Source organism: Scomber scombrus, chromosome 5 (assembly GCF_963691925.1).
Source record: "Scomber scombrus chromosome 5, fScoSco1.1, whole genome shotgun sequence".
NCBI lineage: Eukaryota > Metazoa > Chordata > Actinopteri > Scombriformes > Scombridae > Scomber > Scomber scombrus.
The window spans coordinates 6,606,472-6,630,563 of NC_084974.1; the positions used below are offsets into that span (position 1 = coordinate 6,606,472).

Below are 24,092 nucleotides of genomic sequence, written 5' to 3' on the forward strand. Positions count from 1 at the left end.
CACAGCCACTCAAACAATCATTAATGAATTCCTCTCACACACACACACACACACACACACACACACACACACACACACACACACACACACACACACACACACACACACACACACACACACACACACACACACACACACACACACACACACACACACAGCACAGAGGAAAAGGACTCAATTAATCTTTGTCAAGAATTAGCCGAGAGGTTGAATCATCAATTTCCTTGTGTAAGACTAGAATGGAAATAAACAACCCTAACTATACCAATGGGATCAAATGCGCAACACAACACAGGATGATAATCTCATCAATATGCAGGGATATCCAACCTCCACATCGACGACTATCCCGAGGCGTTATCACACAACTCCACGGGGGCCGGTGTAATCTCAATACGAGGTGATTATAGTGCCCCGATCCTGCTCACTCCACAACAGATAGTATGGATCAAATCATTGACGGATGGCTTGGACTATCATACTATGGAACAGAGAAATATAGATGAGACGATTTGTACGAATTAAAGCCGCAATCTCTGTTGAACTTGACAACACAGAACGATTTTTATTTTTATTTTTTACCCTCAACAGAACTTTACCAGCATTTGTGCACTGTTAGGAGACTGAAAGTACATTTGCTCGACTCTACTGACAAACTTCTAAGCGTCTGCCAACATGTGGCGACGCGCCTGATCCTGGTTAGAATCGGGGACGGGAACGGGTGTCACTTTCTTCTTTCTGGTAACTGATGCAGACAAGCACAGATGGTGCCGTTCCTGGCGCGGCATATTCATAATTGAAACACGGAGACTATACTCTCCCATTACATTACGTTAGCTGAAGATAATAAACATATTCCTACGCTAGATGTGTGTTTTTTTTTTTTCTTTTTCCAGGAATAATAATCATGTCAACTAACAGGTTTTGACAGAATGAGGTTTCACTCATATTAGCATCAAGTGTGACAAGCATGAAGTTAAGATTCTTAGTATAATAAAGCTCCGACTCATTGACAGGTCTGCTGTATCTGTAGAGTCCCCTGGTCTTCTCTCTGTAGAAATGTATCATGACAGCTAATGCTAACAAGACAAAGCTTTTGGCCTACTTCTTTACTCATAAGCAGGTAACTTTTTTTTTTTGTTGATAATGTTGAGTGTGTGTTTGGGTGGTTGCCTATGTGTATCTGAGTGTGTATGTATATGAGTGTTTTTGTGTGCGATTGGTTATGAGATGCAAAATCGGGCTACCTATCTCCAGCTACGGTATCTGCCTTATTTATATGTAAATAAAGGTATATCAGTTTGAATTTGACTCAGCATTTGGGGTTTGTGAGCGTGTGTGTTCGTGTGGCTGTCCTTCAGATGGCTGTTAGGTGTGGTAATTAGCCTCTCCAAACTGCAGCGAGGTTAGGACATACAGGCCTCTAAGATTCACTAATGATGACTTTAATAACTACTCCGCTGCCAAGCACAGTGTGTGTGTGTGTGTGTGTGTGTAAATGTGTGGGTACATGGACAAGAGAAAAGATCTGTGTGTCTAAATAACATACATACTCAAACCTACATTTTCTCACATTTGCACACACACACAACCTGGGGTCAGCTCACCCTGTTGTGAATGCATTACCCTGTGACAGCCTCCAGGCACTTAACCCCTGGGCCCGTGTTAAATACATGTCGCAGTAAGGTGCAAGTCCTCGGAACGATAATGAATATGACATGCTTTTTAAGGAAGTGAGATGTCCCTTATGCCTAATTACTCCATAGCAACAGTACAACTTGCACAGAGCAAGGTGTGGGGAATGGGCAGGTACAAACAGCACAGAGGACCTTCAAGTCTTCAGATGCTAATTAGTGAGATTACATGGTTGTTTTTCAACTGTGCCCATCCCTGAGGCTCAGTGCTCAGTTGTCTAGCTACACTGGTGAGTTCTGTGATTACTTGAACTTTCAAAAGGGTAACCGCGAATGTTGTTTTGAGGAATTGTGGTTGCAGGTGTAATGGATGCTTGGTTGTTGTACTTGAAGGTAAGTGGATACCTGACTATATTAGATCAAGATGGACTGTGCAGAACATTCCCTAACACCAAAACCCAGTCCCAAACAACTTATTATTATGAAGTTTCACAATTTTACCGACAAGCAATGTTTTATGAATGCAGCTCATAATCTTGGTCCAGAAATAGAGCATTTCCACACACACTGGATCACGGATTTCTTTCTTCAATAATTACTATGATGTGAGAGACTGGTTGAAGAGGAGGAATAATGTCTATGCACTGATGTATCCCAGGACACTCAAGATGTCAGTCAATGTTAAAAAGAGCTTCAGGGAGCTACAGCATTTGTGGACTTGCTTGATCAAACTTTCTGGGTCAGCACAAATTCAAACATTGAAAAAAGCTTTTTTTTGTTATGTTCTGATTATTTGACTGGGATTATGACAACTAACATTATGTGAGTACTCATGTGATCTTATCATTTCTTTTTTTTAATAACATTTCGCAGAGTAATGTCATATCACTGTATGCAAAATGGAACTTGTGTAGTCACATAGTTCTGCATGAGTATCGCTCTTGGTTGATCAGCTGATGGTGTTTTATTGAGAATTTAGTGTTTTAAGCAGGTTTAATTATTTGGTACAAAGGTTTTATGGTTATACCACTGAGACATTTTTGCCATAATCCTCTAATATATTCTGTCAAAATTGATTAAAAGTAGAAATTTTATGCTGAGTCCACAAAAAATAATGTGTGCAAGTTTATTTTCAAATTTGAACTCTTAACCACATGGACACAAAAACCACATCATTGACCCATATACTGCATGAGGGATTAATCATCCTGAAAAATGTGGGAAAATACTTTCCTTCTTGAAAAAATAAATACTGTATAGATATTGCACTGGTCCTATAAACCCATCTTGATGACAGACAACATTTGAAGTTAAAACAGGGAATATTTGGGCCAGTATACTTTTTGTCATTTACAACCAGCAGTACGGGCGTTGCTATACTTATGTAGACTTATGTGAAAGGTCCTTGATTGTGTTAAAGATAAAAATGGCCATTATGTTGTAATTAAAGGCAGCCTCTTAGGGTAAGATACCCAAGAATGTTTATTATCCACTGGCTCACCCAGTATTCTTGGACCTTGTAGAAATGACAGCTGATACAGTCATTGTAGGTGGTGATTATAATGGTTATATAAACATAGTACAAAAAGTAAGGACATTTGTGTTTGGTAGAATATTTCTTTGTTGTAACAATGCTTCTTGGCAATAAATCTTATACCATTGGAAAGCCTGTTTATTTCCCTTTTAAATGGAGCCACATTTGTAAGGAACATGCATTTGTGGGATGAGCAGCAGAGCTGAGTATGTGGGTTGCGCCCATGAAAAATTTGGCAAAGCAACACAAATGTCCTTACTTTTTGTCCTATGTTTATATTACGGCAAGTCCACTTACAGTTACATACCCTCTTAGCACTATGGCTCTTTCTCCCCACATAAAACTGCCCTTTGTACCATTTGTGAAGATCTCGGATTTGATGATGTAAGGAGAAGTCTTCTATCTTCTAACAAAGAGCATACTTTCATTTCTGCACGTCATGGGTAAGTCGAAATTGATTTTTTTTTCTTTCTATACAGACCTGAATCACACTCAGTTTTATCTTGTAGTATAGGCAGTGTAATTCTATTTGACCGTGACATTGTGACTATGGATGGAAAAGGGTTAACACTATCAATTTTAAAGGTAATGATTTTACATTTTATTTTTCCACTGAGTTGAACGCGTTCTAGTTAAGTGATGATATAAGCAATTTTATGTAGTACTTAAAACCAATTAAAAGCTTTCGTGAAATGTCTATTTACTGGATCGCTATTGTGTTACATCAAAAGGATGACGCAATGAACCCTCCATCACATTTATGGCTCTATACCAAGAGGGCTGAGAACACTTCACAGTTCAGTACAGTTTGGCAGAGTTCAGCTCTATGGTATTTTAGATTCATTTGTGTTTCATTTAAAGCTGACCTGAGCAGAAACAGTCTCAAGGAGTTTAAGGTGAATTCACTCGAGCTTTGCACTTTGCTGACAAGTGACTATGGCTTCCACTGGCAGCCGAGTAGAATATGTTGGAGGGCAGATTAAAGCAATGTGATTCACGACTGGCAAATCTGCACGCCGTTATATTGGCGCTCTGACTCAGAAAGGGCTGCCATTAACATCAGTGTTTATAAGGCCTTCTGTTGCTGCGGTGATCACTTCTGACAAAATCACCCAGATTGCCTCTGCGTAATGTCTGACACGGCATTTTAAGGAGAAAACAACATCTCATTTATGAGCAAATAACAACATTCCAGTCAGACGGGAGAGACAGATCTGTTCAGTCGGGGCAGCAGCGAGATCGTTCATTTGTGAGCAAAGAGGCAGTCTGACAAAATATCCAAACATGGGGATTCAGTGAAAGAAGCAGGAGGACTAAAAGAAAGAAAGACAGAGTCAGACAGCAGGAGCTAGCTGAGCTGTAGCCAGCCAGGGATGAAAATTAAAAAAAAAAAAAAAGCAGGAGGAAGAAGTAGGGCAGCAGCCAGCAGTAAGCAGTGCAAAGAAGAATAGAGGATAAAGAGAAGTTTAAACTCATCCCGTGTCACTGCTGATCCTCTCTCCTGTCCTCTTTAGCTGCTAATTTTCTTGACTGCTTTCCTTCTTCGGCATTGACGTGTCATGTGTAATTTGAGCAGAGCCTCCAGCAGACATTCCCTCCTCCCTGTTAGCTTCTTTCTAAATCGAAGCGAGCGAGCGGCGCGGCGAAAGGCCAGCATCATCCTTTGAGAGTTGCGAGCGAAAGGACAGGCCATTTAAAATGTTCCCAAATTCACCCACCCCCCCCCTCCGGCATCTGTCTGCACCGACCAAACTGTGTGTGTGCGTCACAGCGGGCAGTGAGCTATGTTGATATACAGTAATAGTGTGACATAACCAGTCCCTGGGTGGGTAAGAGGGATATAAAGCATGATCAGCTGCATGGAAATAGTAGCACAAATCCATCACTTTCTTTCCCTTGTACACATAAAATCACACACACACATATATATATATATAACACAGCAAACGACATACAGTAAATACAAGATTCGCTCTACCGATTTTAAAACTTTCACCAAGGCTTGAAAACCCCTGCTGCTATAATTCCATGTTTACTGTGTATAGAGTGTGTTTGTGTGTGTGTGTGTTGTCTATAAGCTAGACAAGATGATAGATTTCTGTGGCTCCGTTGTTGGCTGAGGTGAGCGGGTTGAGCAGTAAGACAGTGGGGGGGTGAGGATGGTGGAGATGTGCCGTATACAGCGAGTGGACAGAGGCAGTTGTCTGAAAGGCTGCACAGAGAGCAATTTCAGAGCGAAGCTGCTTTCAGGAGAGCTAACAAGTGACAAATTGTTTTTATCAGCTGACCTCTTTAAAGTAGTCTACTGGTGTTTGTGCCGTATTTGTCCTGGCATGGATGGATCTTAGGAAAAAAACACTGGGATCAAGCTGGAGCCAAGTGGATGGCAAGAGGAGTGTTATTTGATTAAAGTTTAACTTTGAGGCAGGATATCCAGAGTGTGAGAATGAAAAAAGGAAACATTTGCAAGGCAAAGGCTTTAGAGCTGGGAATCAACAAATAACTCTTATACAGGCAGGAGTGGAAAATAAGATGTGAAAAATAATTTGGTGTTACTACCTATCTCATGTGCCCCTAAGTAAAAAAAACATTTCCACCCATATTTAATCAAATATTTTGTATATTTTTAATTTTATGAGTTGTTTCTCCCAGGATATGTTGCCCTATTAAGGTATAAACATTTTCATAATGGTAAACTATTTTACAAGTTTTGTGATGAAGAGAAGTGATACATTCTTGTTTTCCCTGGTCATTAACATAACACATACTGGTTTCTAAACTGGCCATGTCTATCAAAGTATAGGTCTATCACAAGCTTCAATTCTACCAATCCAGTCCTACTGATTTCGTTTTTCTTCTAAAGATTCTAAAAAATTCAATTCAAGCTATTTACTGACTTTAAGCATTTGGACATCTGGGCAAAGGTACACAAGCCTCTACCCATCCCAAAAATACTGATGCTCAATGTTGTGTTCTCAAGACCAAAAAATTTGCACGCAATGTCCTACCTGACTAACCAAAAGCAACTGAAAACCAACTTAAAACCTTAAATCATGTTCCTAACAGGGTCTTAGTTAGGAATTTATGGCAGGTTTTACTATAAATGTACTTCTTCCTTGTTGGTTGGCATGGTGATGCTTATCATTTAACTCAAGGACCATTAGCTTAACTGTCTAAACAACTGCAAACACCACTTCCCACAGACAAACTGGTATTTATTTTTTTAACATAACTGGTTCTGAGAATATGTTCACCTCGTGTATGTGGCAGCTATGAGTGATATGATACATAAGCTGAGAGACAGAAAATAAGACACGTTGTTTGTTTAGATGGAAAGCCTGTTTAACTGTGTAAGGTTTGTCGTCTACACAGCAATTTTTAAAATGACTATAAAGATGCATTAATACATTTCACTTGGATTTATTTGAGAACAGTTTATCTTTTTTTTTTTATTGGAGAGATTTGATTTCCCTGTGTCATGGCTCTTTTCATTTCATCCTCTATACTGAAGCATTTTCTCTAGCTGGTTTTTGAGAATGATGACTAAGATATAATCACTGATGATGGCTTACAGGTAAATGTGATGAGTTAATGATAGATGCACCAGTAATAGCCCCGGCCATTCATAATGCTTCCGCATAATGATGGCTGCTCTGAAGAACCTCGCTAATGTGACACATTCAGTAAAAATTGCACCTCTTTGCCATTCTTTTCATTCACAAATCTAAAGAGTGATGGAGCAGGCTGAAGTAGTCATTACATTCATTTATGACTAACTAAGGGAGTGGAGATAAGAGTCGTGCCCCCGATTCCACAGTGATTGAAATCTGTAAAACAGAATCATGCATACAGAGCAATTTGTTGGCAAATGGATAAAAAGAACCAAACGTAAAAGCAAAATTTAAACTTGAATATCTTTTAGTGTTCTTTCTATCCATCGTCACTGCTTTCACTGGCACTCACACACATGCAGACGGTTTAAACGACTGTGGTCAAGACAAAATATAACATGCTCTCTAAAACCGCCGCTCTCTTCTGGCATAGCTGATAAATTGGTTTGACTTTAGCCACTGTCTAATTTGGTGATAAATTATACATTAAGTACTACATAATATAATCCAAGCATTTGTGTATAAATTATGAAAACTCATGTTTATTTCATTTTTCTTTTCTGATAGTCTTTGTGCTCTTTGGTTTCCAGTGGCTTTTTGTAAGCATGGGACTTCCTTGTTAAGATGCAAACCATAGCCTGGCTCAGTTACAGCCCAGGGACTTTACAATCCCATTCTTTGCATGGATACAAGTGTATGTATATGTAAATGTGCTCACGCCCACAAATATCTGCCTTTCTATTCTGTCAAAAATGTTATTTATCAGCTTTTTCACAATGATGACAGAAGGAATCTCAAATGAATGGCTAAATATCACATTTAAAATAGAATCTTAAAATGTGTGTTATCAGTCTGCTTTCAAACCTGCTGTTTAAACCTTATTGTCTGCTTTACTCACTTGTGGGACTTTTTGCCCTCTGCGCCCCGGGGGCCAGAACCGCAGTCGTGAGCCTGAATGATGAAGGTGTATTCCTTCTGCAGCTCACAGTCCACCAGGCTACGGGCCCTCAGCTGGCCCTCACCAGACGTACCGTTCAGCACCACTGCCTTGAACGGCACCTCCAGCCCGTGGATGTTGAACGCGCAGATCTCCCCTAGGGACCAGAGAGAAGGGAGAGAAGGAGGGAGGGATGAGTTCAGTGTTAATCACAGTCAGGTAGAATCCAGGTGGAGAATGAATGATGTGTGTGTAATTAGGTAAATGTATGACAGAAAGCTGCAATTGTGCTCTTTAACTTAAGAGAATCTTTATGTAGAAAGTAAGCTCTCTGCTAGATACATTTTGCACAGAGCAGCTGTTGCTTATATGCCTTGCTCAAAGGCTTTTAAACTAAAAGCAACTGCCAGCTGAAGGTAAACTGGTTCAAATTCATGTTTTTTATACATCTGCTGTATTTTTCTTAAAAAATGCATAAGAATAACGAGCATAACTGATTTGGCTCTGTTTTGAAATAGTATCTGGTGCACATAATTGGAACAAATAAAGCACTGTCATAGAAACTGAACACTTAGAGCAGATTATAAGGAAACCGCACATGGCACTGCATTGACTTAGAGATGATGAAATCAAGTTCCTCCATGATTTCTTTCTTACAGATGTTTCCATGCAGATGGCTTTAACATCTGCAATGCTAATTTAAACTAGATACATTTCAACATGCAGTTAATTGAAGAAGTGTGTGTTACGCAGCAGGAGAGCAGAGCTAGAATAAGGAGACTTTCACTAAGTTTCCTCACTGTTCAGTCACCTTGGGCAATTCCTGTTCCCACTTTAGTATTATGTATGCTATGTGGAAAACAAACCAAGATACACACAGAACACAAGAGCAGAAAGTCTCACAGGAGCTTTATAAACAGATCAGACTCACATTCCCACCCATGCACCCCCTCTTACTTTCTGGTCTAATTGCTTTTACGAAAAACCCCCAAGGACATTCCTGCCCACCTGCGCTGCTGTTGGTCCCCCAATATTCTGAAATCCACCGTGGCTCTGTCTCACACACACACACACACACACACACACACACACACACACACACACACACACACACACACACACACACACACACACACACACACACACACACACACACACACACACACACACACACACAAACACAAACACAAACACACACACACACACACACAAACACAAACATACACACAGAGAAACATGCAACACAATTGAGTTACACGAGGCTCAAACAAAACTACGCCAGCTCAAAGTCACCCTTCTGGAGAGATACAGAGGAAGGAAAATCTATTTAAATCCAGCGGCTGACAAGAGCAAAACAAAAGAGCGAAAAGGCGGCTGACATTTATTAGCAGGCCGTGTAAAGAAGCGGTCCATTTGTGGAGTTGGCGAGAGAGAAGTTCTTTTTTCTTCGACTTGATGTCCCCCTCACGCTTCCACTAGTAGGATTTCAGGAAATCACTTAACGCACCGGGCTCACACTCTGACCTGTGACGGCTAATTGCACTGATATCACTTAAACTAACAGCAAAGACTAAATTGGATTCCCAAGCAGCTTTGTGTGCACATTGCTCCTGGCAAGTTCTGATAAGAGCAACTTTATTTTCTACCGCCTCCCCCCTTTTCTCTCCCCTTTCATCCTGTTCTGTTATAATCCTCCCTCCACCTCTTCCTTCACCCTCCTTCCCTCCTTGGGTTCGCTATAGGCAAAATGATAAAGAAAGAGTAGATGGAGGGAGGGGGGAACAAGAAAATGAGAGAATAGGTGGAGTAGGGTATTCTGTAGGGGTGTGACGAGATTAAAACGTGACGATATTTGTCGTTGAGTTGAATGATGTCTCGCGAAGCAATATTCAGGGTGTGCACAAAAAAAGAAAGAAAAGATCTGTTTGCTATCACTCATTTGCACATCATGTCTTCTTTTTATAATGTCACCTGTGGATCATTAACCTTGTTGCAGCTTCTACCTGCTGAGAAGATCGCATCATCATAAGCAGGAGATGGGAGATGGGAGAGGAGCAGTGATAGGTTGACCTCAGGTCACTGAAAGCCTGATGTAGGAGGAGCGGAGGAATCTAGCGCAGCTATGGAAGCCTAATGATGCAAAAAGTAAAATGAGTCACACTACCAAATTATAACACAATTTATATGTTGTTCTACTTGTGTATTTATGTGATACAGGATTTGTGCAATTTACTTTTATTTCTGTGTTTTTTATTAGCAATATGTTATCATTTGTGATAATTGGATTATTTTTTTAATTTATATTTATATCGATCTCGTGAATCCAATATCGTGTATCCTCTCGTCTCGTGAGCCGAGTGTATCGTCACACCCCTAGTATTCTGTGTTGTCTGAGTAATGACTTATCAGAGTTAAATGGACCCCACCACTATGGAGAAGCATGGCTTGCCTTGGCATGACAGGGAGAGCAAAATCATAAAATGACATTGAGCAAACGGTGTGTGGTGGGGAGTGACAGAAGATGCGCTGACCGCAGGAGGCTGATCTCCCTCTTTTAAGACTCAAATAAACACTCCGACGGCTCCGGGGGCGACAGACCGGTTGCTTTTTCTTCCTCTGTGTCCGTCTATCGCTTCACTCCAGACCTGATAAGTGTTCTGCCACCCGTGGAGAGGCAGGGATGGCTTGTTGGAGGGAGGGGAGTGTAGAGGGATGAGGTTGGAAGCGCTGGCCCCCGGCAGCAGCAGTGGAACAGATGTTGGGCGGCTGGCACTTGGCAGAGGCAGAGAGCTCACAAACGCTAATTGCTGCGCTAAACTGTTAGCTAAATATGTGTCTCCGCGTCACATTAGGCTTTTAAGAGGTAGATTTATGGTCAGAAGGAACTCTGTCTTCTTGAAGGGGGGCTATTTGGAACTAATGGATGCAAACTAATGGATATTGATGCTGCAGTTCAAATTTTAATTAATTCACATCATCAGAAGGACCAGATCCTACTTGTCTGGGTTAGGCTATTGTAATGTAATTCATTGACTTGGGCAACTCTGGAGATGATATTGAACGTGGCGACACTGCTGGTTTTCAACTAGCCCAAAACAGCACACGTCACCCAGCTATTCATATCTCTCCACTGGCTCTCAGTCACTATCGCATCAAAATTGAAACCCTGATGCTCACTTACAAAACAGCAACTTAAACGGCTCCCACCTACCTGAACTCTCTCATTAAGATCTATGTTTCCTCCTGCTCACCATGCTCTATCCTAACCCTAACCCTTATGAAACTTCCACCCCAGCAGCACCACAGTCCCCTAAGTGCTAGCTAGACTCTTCATTTGTGTAGTTGTAGTGTAGTGTGTGACGGTTACCAAACTCCATCCAATCTACAGTCCTTCTCAATCTTTAAGAAAAGCCTAAAGATCCAGCTCTGTTGTAAACACCTCCACACTTGATGGAATGAAAAAAGAAGAAGAAAAATCTGCTTCTATGCACTCTATTCATTACCTTTGTGCACTGTCTGTTGGCACCCTAGTCTTATCAGGCTTCAACTTGGCTTTATTCCTCTTTTACTCGCATTGTTCTCTACTGACTAGATCCTTGCTTGTGTTGTATCAACTCTCAGATCTACGTCACTTTGGATAAAAGTCTTAAATGAAGCTGTAAATTGGAATTGTAAATGTATTTGACGGGTTATCATCACTGTTTGGCTATTTTGCGTAATACATCCTTTTTATAATCTTCAGTAGCCCATGGGAAGTCTGACACATTTACATTCACACACACACTCGCACAGTGAAACTTTTGTACCAACTTAGTTGACTTTTCTGACATCCTCATTCTTCCCTCTGCTGCTGTGATTACTAACTTTCCCCTTGGGCATCATTACATTTTCATTTAATCAAGTCTAAATTAATGACTGTCTATTAGTCAGTAGGAATGTGTGCTCAGGACCTAAGCTGCTGTCCTGCTGGTGTCAGAAGTCGTGCAGCACTCAATGCCTCAAGGGAATCTGGCACCCGTCCACACTAGACTATCTTTGAGGTCACAGAGCTCATTATCAGTGAAGGCAGAGCTGCTTTACTGGCAACGGTGGCCTGGAGTTTGCAGAGCTGGAGGAGTGTGACAAAGTATCAGGGGCCACAGTGCCTCGGGGCCCCAAGTTATTATCAAAGCTGACAGAGCATCGCTGATGAGCATCCAAATGTACACACAGGGTGCTCTTTTTTTTTCTTTTTTTTTTCAGAAAAGCCGCTGTCACACGTAAGTGCATAGATATGCACGACAGCTGTTTAATGAGCATTTGAGTCAGAAGTAAAAGTGGGGATATCAGGTGGGAAACAGCCACAATGCTGAGAGGAAGGAGGAGGAAAAGGAAGATATGAAGGGAGATGAAAGAAGAAGCTGGGAAAAGATGGGAACATGGCCACTGCCTTAGGGCAGCTCTGATCTCCGTACTGGAGAGTGACCAAAGCACAGCAATGAATACACACACACACACACTCAAACTGTGCCAGTTCGGCAACTCTAATCAGAGCTGACATGCCTTTCATCCTCCTACTGTTGGAACACACATCGGATAGACAGCAAGTAAATCAGATTACTGGATATCATACTGAACGCATTCTGGACCAGGCATCGCTTTACTGGCACCAAATGTTCGCACTTATATCATCTTAAGATTTTGACTTGCCATTATGAGTGAATCAACCCTATTTGCACAGAGTTGCTGTCTACTATGTGGTTTACACAGTTGTCATGATTTCCGCCGCTTTTCCAATTTGAATCTGGTATGAAATTATCTCTTGTATTAGTCACCCCCATAACCCGCTAATTCTCCTCCTCATTTTAATCACAAAAACACTATTGCACAACCACAAGCACTCTGGGATACATGGATATACACAGTCACTCACACACACACACACAACCCAGCCCTCTCAGCTGCAGTGCAGAGATAGACTGTCAGCCTTATAACTCTGCAGAGGGCCGAAATTGGAAATGCTGTAATTATGCTCTTCATGAAATTAGCCAGCCGAGGAAAAAAACACAATTGAGGAGCTGTCCATTCTGGAGATAAGGATTAATACTAATCAAGCCAGCATGTTCTGACTGCAGTGCATGAAACCTGGAGTGGTGTTTGTGTACAGTGTATGTGTGTGTGTGTGTAGAAGTGCGTGTCTGAAGGAGGATTTTTAATTAAAGACACACTTTCTCAACAGGGGTTGGGGGGGGGGGGGTATGTCTGTTGCGGAGAGGTATGAGATGATTTACTCGACCCCACGGTTGCCGCCCCCGCTGCCACCTCCCTTCTCTCGTCTCCTCACTGTTAATTACATTAAAGGCTCTCTCACAGAGTTAATGACATCCCACTGTTCTAACTGAACACCCACCCTCTGTGTATGTGTGTGTGTGTGTGTGTGTGTGTGTGTGTGTGTGTGTGTGTGTGTGTGTGTGTGTGTGTGTGTGTGTGTGTGTGTGTGTGTGTGTGTGTGTGTGTGTGTGTGTGAGTGATAGATTAAAGGGTGGAGGACTAAACCGGTCAATGAAAATAAGGTTACAATGTTGTAACCCTAGTTTTCTAAGCACAGCAGGCCAATCAGAATGTGCCTACTCGTTACATGTGCAGGAGGCCCAGTGGAACCACTAGATGGCCCACCATCATGAGCCCCAACATGCATGACAGTCAAGGCTGTCACTGCTGCTGTAACAGAGTAGCCTGCAGAGTGACCAAGTCAAGTATGACTCACAGATACTGCGCCTGTTGGCATGGCTTCTTCAAGTTGATGGCAAAGCCTAACTGGGTAAGGCGCAGTACCAACTTGGCTTCGTCTAAGTAAAGAACACCCTCACACCTTCACGTCCTGGTTGCACAGCCTCTGCAGCACTGCGTCCACACACTTGCTGAATGTGCAGGGAGCCATATAGTAGTCAAATGTACATGCAAATCTCAGAGGGCAATTGTGAGCGTGTGATTGGAGGAGAGTATTACCCATAGAGTCCATTAGAGGGTGAAGCCTGTGTGAGATAGAACTTGGCAAAAGGTGGTTTTAGGGACGAAAGTCTGGGTCCTCTGGAAACAACTCAACAAGCAAGATAAATGTCATTCTGGGCATATGTGGAAAATAACCAGAAGGGGCCTATGCTATGCATATATATTAGGGCCGGGACTTTAACGCGTTAATTAAGATTAATTAATTACACAATAATTACTGCGTTAAAAAATGGACGCATTTTAATCACACTTATTTTTGCACCGCGGAACGTTTCTCACTGGATGAGTTTCAGGCGGACCGATTATACTGGAGCACCAACTAGCGTTAAAAAAGAGATAGTGGGGGTCTCCAGGAAGTTAACTGGTTTAGAGTGGCAAGGTATGGTGAGTGTGTCACGATTAAAGAACACGGATACAGATGTACGGAGTTATCTGCTTTATTACAGCTGTGGTCCTTATACATTCACACACAGCAGGAAATCAGGGCAATAAGGATGCAAGATGCAAAAAGGCAAGGGAAAAAACGTCAGCTCTCTAGCGCATGGAGAAGGAGAATTGCACAGGTGTGGTGCGTTCAAGAACGTCGGTAAAACTCAGCTGCATTCAATAACGTAGGACAAATGAAACCTATAATGCAAACAGACTATAAACAGGTAAATATCACTCAAAACAATGTGGGCTTTCTAACAAGCGTAGTTCAGACAACAACAAACCACAGTGAACATGAAAGTAGCTGATGAGACCCATCCCACCGTGGATGGGAGTGTGGATAAGAGCATGGTTGTGTGCAAGCTATGCAACAAGGAATTCACATATCACCGCAGCACATCGAGCCTCAAGTATCACCTCAATGCAAAACATATAGCAGCTAGCGTGGACGCTAGTGTGGTAGCTAGCTAATTTCTGAAATGTACTATATTTCTAAATATGCTATTGCTACACTTAATGGCAAAAATTGCACTGGTCTGTTGGACTTGAACAAAAACAAACAATATTTGTGTTGCTTAAGCTTATGTATTCAGTCATTATTCAATGGTATACTAAAAATCCATGTGAAAAAAATTACTTCTCACTGTTCTCAGGTCAAATATTTATATGCGGTTAAAATACGATTAATTTCGATTAATTAATTATAAAGCCTCTAATTAATTAGATTTTTTTTAATCGAGTCCCGGCCCTAATATATATATATATATATGTAAAATATCCATCTAATTGCATGTAGTCTAGTAATACATATTAAAATTGTGTGTCTAGTGAGACAGATAGTCCAGGGTTTTAGATTTGCGCTTTTATGAAGTTGGGGCATTTGTAAAAGGTTAAAATGAGACATAAAATAAGCAAAAGATTGGTTTAAATTGGTGCAGCTGATTTGTGGACTAGATTGCCTCCTAACTTTGGTTAAGTTCCAAAAACTTTGCAGATTACACCAACCATAATGCAACTCTCCATGACAACTTAAAGTCTATCCATCTGCCAGGCGAATGCATCCTAATATATGTTTCTTTCTCAAACTGTCATATGTGACTGAAAGTGAGCAACATCAAAAACTGAGGCGGATCAGATTAAGTAAGTGGCAGCAGCTTTTGGGGTGAATCACTATGCCTGCTTCTTAATCTCCTCTCCCCAGGCTTTTAACTGGACAGCAGTGTTCTGGTATGGTGGAAACATCAGTGCTATTTTGTCTTAGCAGCTTGAAAGGTCCGCCAGCTCTGGCAACTACAGTATGTGTGATGCCATACACCCACCTCCCCCTATACGTCAATAAAGTTAATCACAAACCCCAGCAGGGAAACGTGTCAATTACCTCAGCCTAGACTTGGAACGGAGCCAGAGCGCTGCTGTGTGAGTGTCAAACTATCAATAACAAACTGGCATCTAATGCGGCACCAGCTAATACGTTTGAGTAAACGCAAACACTTCAATTTAATCAGTTTGCTATTTAATGGTTACGTCTGATCAGAAACAATTCACTTGAGCCTTTCAGCTGAAGGCGGCCAGGAAAGATCTAATTTTACAGCAGACATAAATATCAACTGTGTATGTCCAAAATATTTGACTTTCCTCATTTTCTGTTGTAAATGGCAGAATTTGTAGGACAAGGGTGTTTTTTTAAACTATTTCCATAAATCAATTCAATCAATTGTGAAAAAATGACACTATGCAAAAAATGAGGAATTTTAGGATTGGATTATGAATTATGTCTATATTTTGAATCGCAGCTATGGTGTTTAAAACCATCTTTTGTCAAGCTCTGTGAGATATATTTCTATGTAGTTCATAATACTATAAGACCATATTGTTGTTTTCTGTCACCAGTGAAAAGTCCACTGTGCACAATAACTAGATTTAGGGCCATTTACAGTAAATCTCAGCCTGGATTACATATTCTTGGCAGTTTTTTTGCACATTGATGCTGGATTACATTAAGATTAGGTTCAATTATAGCTCCAGTCTGATACTGATAACTTAATCCCTTAGCAACTGTAAAAAAGACAATTGTTTTTCTGTCTTATCACCTCACACTGTATGTTGTGGTCTCATTGGCTGCATATAAGTAAGCAGTAAGAAAACATCAGGCTATGAAAGGAAAGTCAAACATGAATCTGTAAATGTATATGTTTTGATGTGCAACAAAAATAAATGGGAAACATTGAGAAAACATGGAAAAACAATCTCATTAAACACAGAGAGAAATCAATAGTTTCTATTTTCCAATTTTGTTCATGGAAATGGCCTCAGGGGAAAGCATGTGTCCTTGTCTGACCAAGGCCAGTTAGAGTTCAATGTGTTCAAATATCCGTATCAGAGTTTATGACCCCCATTAATGCCCCTGAGGACGTTCTCTACACAGCTGAGCTTCACAATGAAACAAAGCCCATCGCCTCTCTGTCACTCTCTTTAACCATGGATTGTGTTTATGAGATCTAAGGTCAGCAAAGCGGAACAAATCGAACAGTAACCACACAACAGAACAGATGGAGTAACTGTAAATTTGACTGAGCCAGGAGAAATACAACCTAGTCTTCAGTTAGAAGAAATAGTTTAACATTTTGGGAAAAACCTGATTGAGAAGACGGTCAATGATGATGGTAGGTTTTCTTGCATCAATCAGCCTGAGGAGGAGGTAGAGATGAACCACTGCTCTCCCTGCTCTCCGATACACTAAATTTGACATTCTGTGTCAGTGTTTACATATGTGTGCTAGAGAACTAATCCTATTGGTCAACACTAAGACAGACGTTGTAGTAGATGTCAAACTAGCAGGCAAATACAAAAAATTCTGACATGCTAGATCCTTCATTAGGGTATCGTGGGGTGTTCCAGATGCCTGTTTGTTGTTTTCGACATTCATAATTGGGCCTGACACTGGAAATTTGTTGGTGGTAACAAAATTGTGTCAAATTGGGCTTCATTTTCCATCATTACTCTGATCACAAACACATTCTAGAGTGGTTTGTTTGTGGTAGGAACATGATCCAACCTCATTCTGACCTACAACTACTGAACTACAAAGCATACTCTGCAGGTCTGAACTAAACAGCTTCTATGTCCAGGTGTGCTATGCATACTTTGATGCAAAAGAGGAACATCAACAGTTGCTAGCAGCTAACCAGAGGAATCAATGATAGTCTGACCTGGACTGGACTGGGGAAAATGCAACTGATTCAGACCGTGGTAAATGAACTAGAGGTTTATAAATGTCCTTATTTTCAGTCGCTCTGGACAAAGTTGCCAGCTGAGTTAATTAATGTAGTTAAACATAATTTTCTCCCTGTAAGACCAAACCTACTATTGAAAGACCAAAATGTGTTCTTCAACTGAACAGGAAACTATTACATGGTGTCAAAGGTACATGTTAACAGCACGATAGGCTGAATCAGACCTCAACTATAGAATGGATTAGCATGTGGGGTAATGAATCCATTAATTTAAATACCTGGATCCCTAATGCGAAAGCTCTATCTAATATTCTTGCCATTCTTACTGCCCGGCATCCCCTGCTGCCCTTCACAAAATTACATAGTCCAAGTTCCAGATCTCTGTGATGAAATAATTATCCTCAGTCCACATTATGTAGTGCCACAGTGGCCAAATACAGGCTGAAATCCTGCCATTAAGCTATCGATCATCTCATCGCATGCCGGTGGCTCTGGCAGCCGGGCCCAGCTGTTCACCATCATCACCACTGAGTGTTACAGGCTCGGCTCCAACCGCACAATGGATATGGCTCCACATAGTCTGCCTTAGTCTGCTCATGATTCAACAAAAAGCTGGGCCGAGGCCAATATCAAGACACAAGACTATGTCCAGTGCATTCAAGGCTGAAATCGAACAAGAACTGAGTCTGTGTGCAAAGCCTAGATAAAGATGGATGCTGTGTCATGTTTGGATTTCTTTTAAAATATGCTGCTCGCGTCACTTCGCATGACAGGAAAACTAATTTAGCTGAAAAGAATGATGTAACAGAAAATGTGTTACAGTACATCTATGGGGTCATTATAGAAGCATAAAGGCAGCATGTCCCACCAGACCAAAAACACTAAATGTATGCTAATCTTGTTTATATACTGTATGTAAGGGATTTGTGGGTGAAGCAAGATCAAAATCTTGCTGCCTCCTCAACATAGCCCCCATATCTCTTGTGTATTTTATATGTAAATTGCTATCAGTTACATCACCCTATTTAAAAGCTCATGCAGCCACAGGGACTATAAGGCAGGAAGCTATCCTTTTTAGTGGAGTCTGAGGTAATGAGCGCATTAGGTTGATAGTGCAGTGAGAGTGCGGGATGGATGAGCTCTCTGCGGAGCGGCTGTTGCAGGCTGTAAAAGACGACAGCCTCGGGTGACACTTCTACTATCGCTGTTGGCAGTGTTTACCTTTAGGGGGGAAGATAAGAGGAGAATATCGGGGATGATGAGAGGAGGACTGATAGAGGAAAGAGGAGGCAAATACAGTGACGACAAGTGTGTACAGTATGTTCGAGAATAACCGCAGAGAAAATATTGCTCATGTTTCCGAGGGATGTCCCGGGAGAGTACTCAGGATGATAATTTGGTTTCTATTCCTTTGAGGACTACAAAAGACGAAGGCTCTAACATTACAGCATTCAGATAAAGCTGCAAGACAGATGTGATGGATGAGATATCCTGACTTCTGCCTCTCTGCCTACCGATTTTATTACATTAGAAAAAGTTCAAAAATGTTCAGCACGGAATCAAAATAACTCCACAGGATCACCACACACCTCCAAACCAGACTCAAGAAGACATATCTCAAAAGCCACAAAGACAATAGAAATATATCTGGACATAAATGGTAAATGGACTGCACTTAGAAAGCGCTTTTCTAGTATTTTGACCACTGAAAGCGCAATACAAAAACACTATTAATCACCCTGGAAAGGATCGTTTTAAGAAAATCTTAGAAGCATCTTAGAAAGGTCAGAATAGGCTAGATCTTGAGAGCTCCGGCTCATCCTCAAAGAGATAGAAGTATCAGAACCCTGATGGGTAATGCTCCAAAGACACCAGATCCAACCTAACCCTAACCCTAACCCCAACTCCACACCCACTCTTTATAAATAAAGATTGATTGATGGATTGATTTTCAAAAGTTGAGTAGCATCTCTTATAACAGGATGGTTGAAGTGGCCATTCAAAGTTCTTCTTCAAGTAAAGGTCCAGACTCAGTTAACGTTTTCTGATGATGTGCTTTTAACTCATTGGTTTTGGCGGAATAATGCAAAGCAAACACTGACAGGCTGCTGCTACCTTCTTGGTTGAGGCAGAGACAAAAGAGGTTGTAGACACAGCTGTCTGGTTACTGACATTTTTTATATTCAGCCAGGTGGTTTTGTTAAATGCTCCAGTTCACATTATATGTTTCATCTACTAAAAGCTCAGGATGCTTTTCTTAGACACCGTGACAGTGGAATACATTTATTGCATTTTTTCCCCCCTCTATGCTCTAAAGTAGAATCCTTAGAAGCAAAATGTTTACCAAACTCTCATTGGAGACAAGTTTGCATCAGGGAAAGTTGTGAAAAATGACGACTCTTTTTTTATACCCAGGTCTTCTGGCACCAGTGGGCCCCCTTCGCTCATTGATACTGTTTAAATTGGGCCAGAGACCTGAGAGTGCGAAGGTAGGGCAGCCTTTGCCAAAAAATGTGTGTGTGTGTAAGTGAGAACGAAAGGTAAAAGATTATGGGAGCAACAATACGCATAGAAAATGCCCTATAGTCTTGCTGTCTACACCGGTTTTTCTACAACTGTGTGTGTGTGTGTGTGTGTGTGGTGACAGAGAGAGAAAGAGAGAGAGAGAGAGAGAGAGAGACAGCACAAACACAGACTGGTAGATGTGGGTGGAAACATTGATAACAGCAAGGCTGATTTGGCCTCTCGCTGTTCCTACACCTGTCTCCTCTCCTAAGTAAAAACATTGTTGTGCTTTCTATTCTTCGGCGTGTGTCGTCGTCCCCCTGAAAACCTGCACAGACTGAGAATACCCAGCGATTGTCTGGCCAACGCGAGCAGCAGAACCGCACTATCACTCCCTATCATTTATTCCTCTCATTCACTCTCTCATTTATTCCCGCCGTTCAGCCGCCGCCATTTCTCAAGTTCAGCTCCTTATTAAGTGTCTGTCATTTATGCCATTTGTCCACAGCGCCGTGTTTCTCCATTCCTTCATTCGCCCTTCATACCATTCGCCCCCTTCTCTCTCCTCTTTTCATTTCACCTTGTTGGGAGTCATACCGCTATGTTTCTCTGCTCTGACACCATATTTCTAGCTGTTTAACGAGGCATGGTGACAAAGAGAAAATTCGATATTCGTTGCTAAACAGGGGCAATTACGAGTTCATAGAGTCTAGGGCAACAGAACAGTGTTTATGACAGCAGACTTCTAATCAGAAGCTGAGTTCCTTTGGCACTTTTTCCCTCATTTTCCTTTCAATAAAAGCATATATTTGGACTTTGATAAGATGCTGATAGGCTGGTTTACCTTAACATAACAGAATAAAAGCTGAGACAACATCTATCGCTGCTAACCGTCTCATTTCGGGAAAGCCTTCTTAATATCCCTTCCAAAACAGTTTTAATGCATTTTCCATGTCCGTGTAGTATCAAAATGAATACTTTGTGCTTGTTAAGGCTGCTGTTACCTCCTGCACATTGATGTACGTAAAAGCTTGCTGTGTTCTCGCTGTCATTTCCGCTTCACTCTCAGACTAGTTATCTATCACTCTACCCTCCTTCCCTCCCTCCCCTCCTCCTGCTTCCGCTTCTCTGATCCTGGCAGTAAAAACCTCGTTGGATCATTCAGTACAGGCCCAGAGGACGTTTAAGTCAGTCTTCCCCCTTTTTTCTCCAAACTACACTCTACAGCTATTCAAAGCACGGCCACTGCGAGCGTAGAGTGATTAAACCTGGCAACGCAAAATTGGGCCTTTTCCCCTTACAGCTTTTAACTGATTTGTGACTACATTTGCCTCCTCTTGATAGATCAGGGGTCAGATTTTTTTTCCACTGTGTCACTTCTCATGCTGCTTGCTTTACTTTACAAGAGGTTTGATTGCCCCTGCAGAACAGGGGACAAGGCTAATTTAAGCCTAGAAAAGTGCTTGGCTGGCATACAAAGTTCTGTTCAAATGACACAGATCAAATTTGTCTAAATTAATAATTGAACTGTCGACGTTAGTCCCTACACACTATAATGTTGACTAATGTCGCTCTGACAGAATCACTAATAAACTGAGTGGGTCTGGGCTTTGGAATTGGTTTGGTAAGCAGTTTTCTTCTGGCTGCTCATTGACAGATATTTCACCTAACAAACTTAACAGAACATGTCCATCTATTCATGTCTGCGTGGACTCATTAGGCTCTAACATTCTGTGCGGATCTATCTTTGGAAACTGACACTATTTTGTCATCAGGACTAACTAATGACACTATTGCGATGTATTTGAACTCACATTTATTTGATATGTACAATAGGACTGCTGGTTTACTGCAATTTTGTTCTTTCAGGCAATAATTACCTATTTAATTGGAAGCTCTCAAGCTTTCAGCTTTTAGTGGACCATTACATAACTTGCATTCAACATTATCTCAACTCATCTCAGGAAAATGACCCTTATATGTGTCTAAAAATTACACAGGTCCTGGCTGACAGAGAGAAAGATTGGCCGAATGATGAGTCATTCACCGTCATTATGTCATTTCTATCATAAAAGCTTCATAAACGTTACTTTATAATGCACAATTACTGAAATGAAATGAGGTGATTCAACAACCACCTGTGATAGAAAAAAAAGAAAGAAAAATCCAGCAATTTTGTGCTAGGGCAATACGCTTGGTTGAATACAGGGTAAGCCATTACAGCGAATAGCAAAGTGAACTTGTCAGCGTGATATTTTCAAATTTGACTTGTCACATATACACATTGTCATATGCAATAACAGGCAGTGCCAAGTAAAGTAAAGTGGAAAGTAAAGGTGTGGAAGTATGTAGTGCATTTCATTTTCATGCGGGGTTCCGTTAGGGGGTCAGCCCTATGTTCCCTCAAGGATTTTCCACCAAATTAGACCCTATGTTTGAACATAATGTATGCACATGTATGCACATAATGTGTTGTTGCCCCCCGTAACCCATTTTTTCATCAATGAAAAAGCTGACATTATTTTATTATTAAACCGAGGGAACATCGGGCTGAGGGAACATAGGGCTGTGTGGAACATAGGGCTGGGGGAACATAGGGCTGGGGGAACATAGGGCTATGTGGAACTTAGGGCTGAGGGAACATAGGGCTGAGGGAACATAGGGCTGTGGGAACATAAGGCTGAGGGAACTTAGGGCTGAGGGAACATAGGGCTGTGTGGAACATAGGGCTGAGGGAACATAGAGCTGTGGGAACATAAGGCTGAGGGAACATAGGGCTGAGGGAACATAGGGCTGAGGGAACATAGGGCTGTGGGAACATAGGGCTGAGGGAACATAGGGCTGTGGGAACATAGGGCTGTGTGGAACATAGGGCTGGGGGAACATAGGGCTGGGGGAACATAGGGCTATGTGGAACTTAGGGCTGAGGGAACATAGGGCTGAGGGAACATAGGGCTGTGGGAACATAAGGCTGAGGGAACTTAGGGCTGAGGGAACATAGGGCCGTGTGGAACATAGGGCTGAGGGAACATAGAGCTGTGGGAACATAAGGCTGAGGGAACATAGGGCTGAGGGAACATAGGGCTGAGGGAACATAGGGCTGTGGGAACATAGGGCTGAGGGAACATAGGGCTGAGGGAACATGAATTAACTGCTGAACACCCACACTTAGATATTCTTACCCTCGAATGTTATTGAGGCGAACATGTTAGCAAATAGCTGCCAACTGCTGACGGAAATATATGGATCTTTAGCTGCTAAATGTTGCGCTGTGTTACCACCCAGTCACTCATTTTGTCTGTTAGGTGCTGGTCGGGTAGCATGCAATGGTTTTATCAAAGCTTTTTTGTCGAAAGCTGCTGCCTGCTGTGGCTGGGAACAGATTGATGAAAGTGCTGAGACTGATCTGAAACAAAGGTATGAATACTAACAGTGATATTAAAGATGATAAAACACTCCACAGTGCTACTGGGAACTGCAAGAGTAATTATTATCCATTGTTATTATAGAACTGTTAATTAGTGCACCTTTAATCATAGTTTAAACGTATTAATTTGTCATAATAACAACCTTAACCCAACATCAAGCATACCATAGTTGTCACGAGAAGATATTGTAAAAAAGTAATTATTAAGTCAATTTAAAAGGTTTTTTTTTTTTCTAGAATATTCTTCCGTTCTTGTCTGGCAATAGGGTGTTACAGTTGATGTATAGTGAAAGTAAAAGTACAGTAGGGAGTAGTAAATGTTGACTAGTAGATCGAATATGAACATATGGAAAATGTGCACTAGTCAATGCCTGATTTGTGGTATTTTATTCCAATTTGCTTCGCCTCAGGTTTCGAAATGTTTTATTTCAAAACTGCAAAGAATATCAGCAAAATCGTTGCATATTTCAAACCCCAATTGAACACACAGGTCAAGTTGATATGAGGATAAAGTAGAGATTAAATTGTCTTAGTGTATGTCAAAAGGTTAAAAAAAAAACATGAAAGTAAAAGTAAAAGATGGATACTCTTCTCATAGTCAGCACCGGGTTACAAACACTTTCAACCTTCAGTTTTTTTTCATCCTGGCCAAAGCCTGTTCAACATCTCTTCCATCTTTCTGCCTGTCCATCCTCCATCATGACCAGCTCCATTCAACCTGGTGAGCTTCTGCCACTGAGCTAATTAGCTTTAGCACTTTTACAACCCTTACATTATCTTTACTGCAGCTT

The 24,092-nt window shown here is 41.3% G+C and overlaps 1 protein-coding gene across 1 annotated transcript in view; it reads right to left on the minus strand.

Moving 5' to 3' along the window:
• Positions 1–24,092, minus strand: part of LOC133980531 (calsyntenin-2-like) — a 136,487-nt gene that overhangs the window by 83,194 nt on the left and 29,201 nt on the right. The window contains exon 3 of the mRNA XM_062419284.1: positions 7,678–7,873. Coding sequence (XP_062275268.1) covers positions 7,678–7,873 — 196 coding nt within the window. The remainder of the gene's footprint in view (positions 1–7,677; positions 7,874–24,092) is intronic.